The sequence below is a fragment of the Choristoneura fumiferana genome, chromosome 16 (assembly GCF_025370935.1).
Source record: "Choristoneura fumiferana chromosome 16, NRCan_CFum_1, whole genome shotgun sequence".
Taxonomy (NCBI): domain Eukaryota; kingdom Metazoa; phylum Arthropoda; class Insecta; order Lepidoptera; family Tortricidae; genus Choristoneura; species Choristoneura fumiferana.
The window spans coordinates 18,267,691-18,279,865 of NC_133487.1; the positions used below are offsets into that span (position 1 = coordinate 18,267,691).

Consider the following 12,175-nt stretch of genomic DNA (forward strand, 5'->3'; position numbering starts at 1 on the left):
TCAAAAACTGTTTACGGTTTTGTGCTAGTGCTGCACTCTGACGGCAGAAAATTGCAGTAACTTCCAGGGTACTTTCCAGGGTAAAAAAAGCCTTATACTTACTTACTTTGTTTCAAAATCCATCAATTAAATTGATCTGTCAAATAAAATTAATCAATGGGCGGTGAAACAGCCCCTTAGACTATTTAGTCCGAGTTATATTATCACAAAATATTGGATACGTATATTTTCTTTCGTCAATCAAACAAAAAATGACAAAGATGAAGCACGCAAAGTTCGGGAGCAGGGGGGCTACCACGAAACTCGCAAATGCAAGTTCGTATTCTTCGTATCGCACCGTCCCTTTCACTCGCGTATTAAATGACATAAGCGTCAGTGGTACGGCAACATACGAAGTTCGAGTTTTGCTCTTCGTAGTATATGGCCAGGGGCCCATCACCTGATGTCGTGCCAAGTGCGCCATGTCGCACGGTGTGACGTCACTGGACCTTTAACTGACTATTATACCTTTATTACTTTTTGTTGTTGTCAATAAAAAAATGTGTGCAATAATTTTTGATACTAAAACTGATGAACTAATTAAAAATTAATTAAAACTTGATCCTAGCGCCACCTAGTTAATAATCGGTTTACTAATGTTTCGGCGAATAACGTTTGGCAACCTGTTTCATTTCGCAACTTTTCATTTCCCAACTGTTTAATATTTCTGAAGCTGTAAATATTTCAGGATTTTAATAAAACCAACCTTTTTTTTGCGATGTGAAAATGCTTTATGCATACTTCCGTGGAAAGTTATGTGGGACTCTCTGAACTTAGCATACCCACTAAAACACATCGGCGTTTCTCCACTCTGCCGTGATGGCCCTGAAATAAATCCTGAAAAATTAACAGTTTTAGAGTTTGCGAAATGAAAAGTTGCCAAATGAAACCGGTTGCCAAACGTTACGTTGCGAAAAGGCAGTACTCGTAATAATCAGATGAACTGTTACGAACGAAACCGACTTACGTTCTATTTGCTTACCCTCTTTCTCATCCAAAAATCACAACAAAAAGGAGAACATGACAAGGAGAATTATATTTTGTACTGGCAAGACCTTCAAACGTCAAATGTAATAGAAGCTGCACAAAAAAAAACACAATTATATGTCCACTTTTAAACAGCAGCGAACTGTTGAGTGACCGGTGAAATTACTGGCACGTGAGGTATCCCATCTTAGGCCTCTAGGTTGGCAACGCATCTGCAATACCCCTGGTGTTGCAGATGTTTATGGGCAGTGGAGATCTTTTACCATCAGGAGACCCACTTGCTCGTTTGCCATCCAGTCGAATAAAAAAAAAAGAGTACCTACTGTCAACATCACTCGGCTGCAGTACTGCTAGGCTAAGAATACTGTCGTCTCTTTTATTATTAAAATGCAAAAGTCAATTTGAAATTATAGAAAATTTCTGCAGTTGCATCAAGATAGGTTACCTATTGGCTATAAAAAAATAAAGTCGACTTAATCGCCAGATACGATCTATTGCTTGGCTATTGAATAAAAAAAAAAGAGCAAACTGTTTACAGTATTGTGAAATTGAGGTTTATCGATCTATATAATTAACTACATTGTGAGTAGATACTTGTACATAACTTCATTGTTATTCAATGGTGTGTGTGTGAAGTTCTCAATCTGCACTGGGCGCGCATGGGAACTACGACCCAAGCGCTTTCATTCTAAGAGGACATACATACATACCTATAGGCTGAGATGATGGTAATCTTACTAAACTTTATTTTTACATTAAAAAAAAGTCAAAACAAGCATTAAAAACTTTAAAAAACTAAAACAGTAAAAAACAAGTCTAGTATGATTTAAGCCGTGGTGGCCTAGTGGTTTGACCTATCGCCTCTCAAACAGAGGGTCGTGGGTTCAAACCCCGGCTCGCACCTCTGAGTTTTTCGAAATTCATGTGCGGAATTACATTTGAAATTTACCACGAGCTTTTGCGATGAAGGAAAACATCGTAAGGAAACCTGCACAAACCTGCGAAGCAATTCAATGGTGCGCGTGAATTTCCCAATCGCACTGGGCCCGCGTGGGAACTATGGCCAAGCACTCTTGCTCTGAGAGGAGGCCTGTGCCCAGCAGTGGACGTATATAGGCTGGGATGATGATGAGTATGATTGGTTTTTTGGAGTCTTTTGTATTTTTTTATTTCGTATCGTGAAACCATATCAAAAATACAAACTGAGACTGTTACAAACTGTTGTCTGGGTGAGCGGTCCAGCAGTGGTGTAGGGGTTATAGCACGCAGCACGGATTGCTGAGGACCTGGGTTCGATTCCCAGCGCTCGTCTCTTTTTCTGGTTTTTCTGTGCATCCATATCTCAGTTTGTATTTTCGATATGATTTCACGGGATACCCGTAAAAGTAACAAATTTGGAGTTGAAATGAAAAATACAAAAATACTCCAAAAACCAATCATTCTTTGATTGCTTAGTAGCGACATCTCTTGTCTAGGTGAGCGGTTAGTTCCGAAAGAATGTGACGTCTCTCGACGAAACTAGATGTCGCTAGTGCTGCTGCTTAGGTAGCATAGTAGAAATAAGCAACCTGAGATATGTATGCATAGAAAAAAATTGTGTCTAGATTCCTGTCCAGCGGTGGCGTAGGGGTTATATATAGCACGCAGCACGGATTGCTGAGGACCTGGGTTCGATTCCCAGCGCTGATCTCTTTTTCTGGTTTTTCTGTGCATCCATGTCTCAGGTTGTATTTTCGATACAAGTCTAGTAGTCTAGAACTCTGTCAAGCAACTTAAAGCTCTACAATTGTGACCCTGGACCTGGGGAAACCAAAAGTTGGACAACTCGAAGCATAGAATGGTGTGTTTAAAGTTACTAGGGTCCGAGCTCTCACATTCTGAGAGGAGGCCTGTGCCCATCAGTGGGGCGTATGCAGACTGGGTTGGTGATGATAATACAAGAAACTGGCCAATTCTAAGAGAGAGATTAGTTGCTGGCCCCTTGGTCTCTTATTAGTTCTTCACCCAGCATCGATATAATACCACTACAACGTCTAACAATTTAAATTGCTTTACTTACTATGTTTTTGCAGACCCCCATTTTAAATGCTAATAAGCACATAACTAAGTGAGAGTAATTAGGAGGTCGCCGAGAGGTTATCTGCTAAATGAGGCGTATTTATCACTGACTGGGCTTGAGTTATGACGGTACTCTTTACAGCCATTTTGGATCCGGTACTCGTTCATACCGTTTCTTTTACTGGCCATCGTTTAGGGGATGAAGTAAGAGAAATGGAATGGTTTAAAGATAGTTCTACTATGTTAGGTGCCTAGGGTTGGAACTTTGGAAGTCGTAGAATCAGTTTGAAAATTAAAGATATTGTTAAAGTGAAATAGTACATTGTGTCTTAAGAGCGGTAAATAAGGAATTACGAACGAGAGTCTATTAATGAGTCGATGTTCGTAATTCTAGTACCGCCCGTGCGACATACAATGTTTTTCATCACATTTGCGAGTAAAATTTTATATTTCTAAAAGAAAAAATATAATTGTTCCAAATATTGGCGATACCTTAGGCTGTGCTATTGGCAGCGTCGCCCTCCCCCTCCCTCTCCCGCAGCATGCGGCGCAGCGTGCGTGTGCATGTGGTCCTGCAGCAGCGCGCGCAGCACCATCAGTACGGGCATTGACTCATTTACCGACCTTGGGCTTCATGACAAGAAAATTAGTGCGGGCAATGATTCATTTACCGACCACGGGCTTCATGACAAGCACATTAAGGTCGAGAGTTTTATTTTGGGGGTTGCAACCAAGGTAGCCTGCATGTTACGACACTGTTTACGAGCAAGTGTGATGAAAAGTTCTTAAATAGAGACCTGGATGTATGATCTGATTAAAGCTACAGGTTCACTGTGGACGCAGGCCGCTTCTAACCGAGGCAACTGGAGCTCTATGGGGGAGGCCTATGTCCAACAGTGGACTTCCTACGGCTGAGATGATGATGATGATAAATCCTCAACTGCGAAGTCAATCCCCTAAATTTACCAACAAACAACACACAATAAACAATACGCCGCCATTTCATATTGGCAGGTCATTCGTTTGACAAAATAACCTATTTATTCCACCGCTGCAGATAATACAAGCCATCGAAATCCGCAGAGAGCTGTAGTAGGTGGGTTCGAGCTTGTTTGTAGTTGAAAGTCCATGTCTCAGTTTGTATTTTGGATATGGTTTCACGGGATACCCGTAAAAGTAACAAAATTTGCAGTTGAAATAAAAAATACAAAAAGACTCCAAAAAACCAATCATAATTTGATTGCTTAGTAGCGACATCTCTTGTCTGGGTGAGCGGTTCCGAAAGAGTGTGACATCTCTCGATGAGAGCGGAACATAGATGTCGCTAGTGCTGCTGCATAAGTAGCGTAGTTGAAATAAGCAACCTGAGATATGTATGCATAGGAAAAATTCGTGTCTAGATTCCTGTCCAGCGGTGGTGTAGGGTGTAGGGGTTATAGCACGCAGCACGGATTGCTGAGGACCTGGGTTCGATTCCCAGCGCTGGTCTCTTTTTCTGGTTTTTCTGTGCGTCCATGTCATGTATTTTCGGAATAATAGAAGATAAGTTATAACCAAGCTGCGTGAAAATGTTATGAAAGGAGTTAAAAGACAAAATATATTGTACTAGCTTAGTTACCTGCGACTCCATCCGAATAGAATTCATTTATCACTTGGCCGCGGGAACTATGCAGTTTTCCGGTAAAAAAAACTATTCTATGTCCTTCCCCGGGACTGAAACTATCTGTATACCGAATTTCATCTAAATTGGTTCAGTGGTTTAGACGTGAAAACGTAACAAACAGACTTACAAACTTTCGCATTTATATTAGTGGCACTAGACTTTACCCGCGGCTTCGCTCGTGTAAACTATGTATTATTTAGATCCAGCAGTTGAATTGAAATTCGGCTATTTCACTAAAGTCCCATGAAACTCCCAAAAAAACCTGTGGCAGCCGAGAATGCAAGATGGCGCAGGTCATTTGTTTTATTCTCAATATAACCTAACCAGCAAAGAATTGGAAAACCCCCGACTTTGTCACTTCACAGTTCAATATCTCAAAAACGGCTGAACCGATTTTGATAAAACATGTCTAAGAACCATCGCTAGAACACCTGGTTTCATATAAAAAAACTGCATTCAAATCGGTTCACCCGTTGAAGAGCTACGGTACTACTCAACAACACGCGATGTTGTTGAGTGTTGACACTAGGTTGACTTGACATGCAATAGGATTATTAGATACACAATATAGATATATTATAAGGGTATACTCGTAAAGGAGGTAGGAAAATAATGGTATAAAAAAGTTTTTTTTAACAAAAAAAAAACGCTGGATAGCTACGGAATCTATTTTCTTCAATTTACTTACCAAACCTTTTCTTCTACTTAATCTTATATCCTTGCGAACAAGCAATACTTGTGTATTATTCATTTTGGCGATCTTGGTAGCGGCTCTAACGATTTCGATGAAATTTGGTACCTAATGTAGAGGGTTTCAGGGATGAACAATCGATCTAGCTTGGTCTTATCTTTGGGAAAACACTCGTTTCGAGTTTTAGTCCCAGCAAAGTTCGGTCGCCCATGTACAATTATTGCTCGTTTTGGCGCGTACAACCAACAAACCAAACAACATGTTAACCCATATCGAAAATACAAACTAAAATATAGATGCATAGAAAAACCAGAAAAATAAGACCAGTGCTGGGAATCGAACCCAGGTCCTCGGCATTCCGTGCCACGTGCTATACCACTACACCACCACTGGACAGTGATACAGACACGAATTTCTCCTATGCACCACATATCTCAGCTTTTTGTTTTCTTATTTAGTCACTTAAGCAGCGACACTAGCGACATCTATGCTGTAGCCCTCATCGAGAAACTTTCAGCACCCAATTTGGAATTGAAATAAAAAATACAAAAAGATTCCAAAAAACCAATCTTAACATGTTAACCAACCATGGAGTTATTCAACGTAGACGATGTCTCGGTCGTAAGCTAGTTATAAATATCTAAGTAAATCATAACTATCATGTGTGCTTAGACAATCTAATCTATACTTTAACCAGTTTCTAGAGATAGAGCTAAGTACATATCCAAAACTTACAAAATATCAAAATACAAGTTACTTACCTAAGTTTTGAAGTTAAATATTTATTCTAAATCAAACCACAGTTTCGTGTTTCGTTATGTTTACGAAAACTAATTAATTATTAACTTTAATTAAACATTTACGGAGCTAGTTCGGCTTGGGGAGTACTGTATTAAACGGAAATTTCAGTGTAACTTCTAGAGTCTAGACCTTTGATTAAAAACAGTAGGTAAGTTCATATCATAACAAGTCTAGTGTTCGAAAGATTAGATTAGAGATTTAGAGAAAATTTGATCCATCTGGACACTCATTCCTAAATGCCAAAACAAGCTCTTTAAATCTAGCACTAAAACTGTGGCCTGTCTGCCCTAGGTACATATTTTATGTTATGTTTATTGTAGTCATTACAAGTGAACTTTTATGGACACCAGTAAGCAAGTCTTCGTCATGCAACATGTATTTTTAACCCCCGACGCAAAAAAGAGGGGTGTTATTGTTATAAGTTTAACCGCTATGTGTGTCTGTCTATCTGTGGCACCGTAGCTCTTAAACGGGTGGACCGATTTGAATGCGGGTTTATCATTTGAAAGGAGGTTTTCTAGCGATGGTTTTTAGACATGTTTTATCAAAATCGGTTCAGGCGTTTTTGAGATATTATTGAACTTTGAAGTGACAATGTCGGGGGTTTTCCAACTTATTGTTGGTTAGGTTATAGATTTAATTTAGTATTAAGTTTTGAAATAAGTATTACGTTTATATTTAGGTAAGTATTATTTGCGTTTCTTTAAATTATTTTGCTATGTGCTTATAATACGTTATTATCCTCCTAAGTCCTCGTGTACTTTATAAAGGACCAATTAACACTAAGAATAACGGCCAAATATACTTTATAAAGTACATAGGTAATAATTGTTCATTGAATACAGAATTTTAAGTATTTTGAAGTAATATCCAAAATAAAAAACCGTTCAACCAGGTCAAGATTTTATAAATAAATAAATGTTCTCTTACGAAATATTAACATTGACCGCAATTTTCATGCACAGACATATAGAAGTGAGTGAGTGAATGACAATTCCTTTCCGAGCGAATGTTGACCAGTTCTTTACTGTCTCGCAAACTGTGCACCGCGTTCTAATCTGAGTTTAGCTTAATTTTCATAATACCCCACGGGCACATTTAGCAGTATTATCAAGAGCTCTTAAATGCCCTATTAATTCGGCTAAGTGTCATTTCTAAATGTGGCTGAGTGGATTAAGCTCGTCACATTTCTTCTGAGGTGGCCACTAACGATCCAGAAAAGGATCTAACTGTTAGGCCGGCGGGATCACAAAGCTTATATTTTGTAAAAAAACCGGCAAAGAGCGTGTCGGACACGCCCAAGATAGGGTTCCGTAGCCATTACGAAAAAATAAGTAATATTGTGTGCGTTATAACACAATTAAAATACTTACTACAGTCTTAAAATCCAAAGTCTTAAAGTCTTATAATGCAAGCCAGGGCCCCGGCTCGCACCTATGAGTTTTTCGAAATTCATATGCGGAATTACGTTTGAAATTTACCACGAGCTTTGCGGTGAAGGAAAACATCGTGAGGAAACCTGCACAAACCTGCGAAGCGATTCATGGTGCGTGCAAAGTTCCCAATCCACACTGGGCCGCGTGGGAACTATGGCCCAAGCCTCTTGTTCTGAAGAGGAGGCCTGTGCCCAGCAGTGGACGTATGTAGGCTGGGATGATGATATATATAATATATATAATATAATATTCAAATCGTTTTAAGCGAATGCGAATGTTTAAAATGATGCGAATTATTCCCTATGCGAATGCGAATACAAATATTCGTGACATCCTACTCTCACAACATCCTCTTACATCTCTGGTGGGGACGCAGCCTAACTGCAGTGCTAGCGCTGTTGTGTTCGGAAAGTAAGATGGTCACACATTATTAAGATGTATTTAAAAATATTTTTTCTTTACTTAGCACTTATGAATTATACATAAAAAATAGGCAATGAATTACATTTGATTTTGAAAATTATGACGTATACTAGGCTCGCCAAACTGCGGCCCCGCGGGCCAAGTCCGGCCCGCGGAAAGAAAGGCGGGAGGTAATTGGTATTATCATAGATAGCCACTCATAACATAATCAACACAAAGTGCGTTCCTAAGAGGCGACCTACTCCAATCACTGCTTTTTTAACAGACAGTTATAAAATTGGTGTACTTCGTGGCAATAAAAAAAATATTACGATAATCTTGATCGTATTCCTGAGTTAGTCGTTGCTTTCAAAACACGATTAAACTAATTTGGCTCGATATTTTATTGCCAAAGTGAGCTCTTACTTTGATTTAGAAACCAAAAATACTCCGTTATTTATAAAGACACTAAATCAAATTACTAAGTCTGATTTACAAACAAAACGTAATAATAATATCTGTCGTGTTATTTCTTAAATCTAAATCGTAATTTCTTTGCATTTATTTTATTTCCAAATTTTTGATGAGCAAAGACTTACGCCACGCCGACGACATATTGCTTCTCTGTCACTTCAACGCAGAGAAACAGTGAGCGCTTAGGTGCTCTGCTGATTGACCTGCGTCGCTTTTCTCCACAAATTCATTTACGAAAAAAAACTTTTACATTTACACTTCTTTCATAACACTCAATCTATGAGTAAGGAAATTATTATTAAATTACGTTATCACTGTATTTTGGGTATTTAAGGTGTTTTAGGATAGTCAACACCGAGAAATAAATTAAATAACGCACAAAAAAACAAGAAGCCCTCATACTCGTACAATGACAGACAACATGTCAGAAGATGTCAGAAGTTGTAAAGTAAGTGTGTTGTTTATTACAAGAATTAGGTAAGTACAGAAAAATTGGTTAGTAGTCTAAATAGTTTTATTGGCTCCATATTTGTCTATTACTTATAAACTGATAACTACCATAGTAGGAATATAGGACATGTGTTCAAACTTAATACGTGTCTGGTACGAGTATATAGCCTACCCAACGAAGACCAAAAACTGCCTCTCCGGGAAATCTCGCGTATAAGTCAATTTTGGCATAGTTGTAGGGGATGGTGTTTAAGACCACATACTAAAAGTAGGTACTGATGGGTGGGGGTAGAGCTAACGGGTGGGGAGGAGTTTGTGTAAAAGTCCCATTTAGTTTTTCGTAAATAACTCGTAAACCACAGCAAAAAATGTTCTAAAACATAAGTAATCTACATAAATTCTCTACAAAAAAATTCTAAACATTTTTTTAAGTATGGCGATGGATGGATGTTTGTTACTCTTTCACGTAGAAACTACTGAACGGATTTGCATGAAATTTGCCATACAGGTAATAAATACCCTGGATTAACATGTTCTACAGTAAAAAAACGCACTGAGGTCTCTGAACCAGATGATGATACATCTACACTACACAAGCACTATTTTAGTACAGTAAGTACCTACATTATTTTGAGACACCCACTAAATAACATGACTTATATAAAACAAATATTTACTTTATTAATCGTTGGGCAAAGTAACTTATTGATTGAATTTTATAACGGGCAAAGTTATTTAGACAACATTGCCCACATGCGTTATAATAGTAGAAAAAGTTCTCACTTACAGGTTCAAATACTGCACTTTGTGCTTTTTGTATTAGTGTTAATAAAATATCCTTCTTTCTTTCTTTATACGTAATTTCTCCACTCTTGGAACTCCAGTTTTATAAATCTAAAGTACAATTAAAATAGTAAATAATTTATTAATTCAGACAAAGTGATTGCATTTAGTCGTTAGGTAACAGTTCATAGTTTGGTTTTCTAGTAAGCCGTCCCTTTTATCAAATGGGCACAGTTTTTCTGCGAGTACTCGTATCTCCAAGAATATTTATGTTGAGTATGAATATCCTACTTGTGTCAGTTCTTGACTTTTGTTTTTTTTATGTATTTATTATCAGTATGTAATCAAGCGATTTGTTTCAAATTTTAAAGTTGTTCTTTATATAGATTTACATCGCCACTCAAAAATCATATAAATTTAAAAAAAATACCAAATAAAAAGACACATTTCTTTTATTTGGTTTTGAAGTAGTGACACCTCTAACTTTTTTTTCTAAGAATTAACCATACATTGACCTACTACTTGCCGAAATATCAAAGTTTTGTAGGTGGTACTTCCTATTAAAAATAAGGGACATACGTGGCCTAGTTCTGTATTCAATCGGTGTTTTTAGTGTCATATACAAACTGTTGTTGTTATAATTTGTTATTGGTTATTAGCGTTTAACTCATAAATATGATAAAATTATTAGAAAACTCAAACATAATATAGAGGTGTTTGTATACATACGACATTGATAGAACACTGATTGAATACAAATTGCTGATTTTTGACAGGACCCCCTGTCCCCTGTTTGGAGTAACGCCTGGAAAATTTTGATATTTAGGCAAGCAGGCGAGAAAAAATCTAGAAGTTGACACCTCTGTCATGCTGAGGATGCTGGTCTCTTTTTCTGGTTTTTCTGTGCATCTATATTTCAGTTTGTATTTTCCTACCGACTATGGCCTTGTTGTAACAGGATCATAGCGGGTAATATTTGGAATTGGAACTAATATTGACACAAAAGTACATTGTGCATTAAGGGCTGTAAAAAGGGGATTATTAACGAGAGTCTATTAGAAGCCTGAGCTTAACTGACTTCAGAAAAAAGGAGGAGGTTATCAATTCGGTTGTATTTTTTATGTTGGTTCTGAATTTTGGGCAAAAAACCGTCAACTTTGCCTTAGGGCCATTTTCTTATAAAATCGATTGTCACGAATGAGTATTTTTTGTTCAATAAAGGGTTTATAACTCTCTATTGTACATAAAACATATAAAAATAACAGTTATCAGAGCAAAGTACAATGTTTATTTTGTGTTTATTAAAATTTAAGTTTGTAAACGTAAGTGCTTTATAAAATTATAAACGTGGGTAATTTTACTCAATATAATGTCCACTTGTGATTGAAAAAATTGCCCGCCAGGCAATGTTATGTCCTTTGAATGTTTTATCCGACTGTACGAAGCAAATGAGGTTTTGGTTTTCAAATAAAAAATCGATACCTATCTGCAAATGGATCCATATTTTAGTGTATACCTACCTAAATGAGTATAGGTATTATAAGTTATCTTCAGTTTTGTCTACATTTTGAGAAATATATCTTGCTTAATTTTTAATATTTTGATATAGGTATTTCTCTAGCAAGAAATTACTAATACACTTTTAGAAATGTAGGTGTATTTCATAGGCCATAGTTAAATTAAAGTGTACCTAAGAAAATAAAAGTTAGGTGAACTTTAGTATTGTGTCACCCGAAAGACGTCCACTGCTGGACATAATAGGCCTCTCCCAAGGCTCTCCACTCAGACCGGAGTACAATAAAGAGTCATTGTATTGTATTGGAATGCAGCTTTGAAAATACTCATAATAACCGAATTTTCACATTTTTCGTAATTTTGGCGATTTTCAAGTTAATAAAAACGAATTACCTAAGTACCTAAGTACATAAAATTGAATCAGTTTGAACGTGGGAAATTGTAACGTCATAGCCTTGTCATAGCAGTCAGTCTATGACGTATTCAATACAAACTCCATAACAAACGATCGTTTTGACATTTCTGAAAACTTTAGCGGTACCGTATTTCGCCGCGCTGCGCGCGAAAACGCGTCGCTGTCAGATAACGCCTACGAACAAATCGCGGTTGCACGCGATCTATCTCAGAGGGGTCGCGGGGGTGAGGTACAAAACCGCTCGCGCCGTTTGGCGTGGGTGGACTCTTAATACGTTTACTCGTAATCTAGGTACCTCCTGAAGACAAGGGCCTGTTCACTACTTGTCGACTAACTTTAAGTTTCAGAAAAAGTAATGCGTCTTTGTTTATTCGGACAAAACAAACAGAGACGGCATCACTGATATCCGTCACATAAAGTTAGTCGACAAGTGGTGCAGGCCCTAAGTCTACTTAACTAAT

At 37.6% G+C, this 12,175-nt stretch overlaps 1 protein-coding gene across 1 annotated transcript in view; it reads right to left on the bottom strand.

The window, feature by feature from the left end:
• LOC141436599 (uncharacterized) overlaps positions 1-5,498 on the bottom strand; it is a 9,957-nt gene extending 4,459 nt beyond the window's left edge. The window contains exon 1 of the mRNA XM_074099596.1: positions 5,436-5,498. Coding sequence (XP_073955697.1) covers positions 5,436-5,498 — 63 coding nt within the window. The remainder of the gene's footprint in view (positions 1-5,435) is intronic.
• Positions 5,499-12,175: the final 6,677 nt, after the last annotated feature.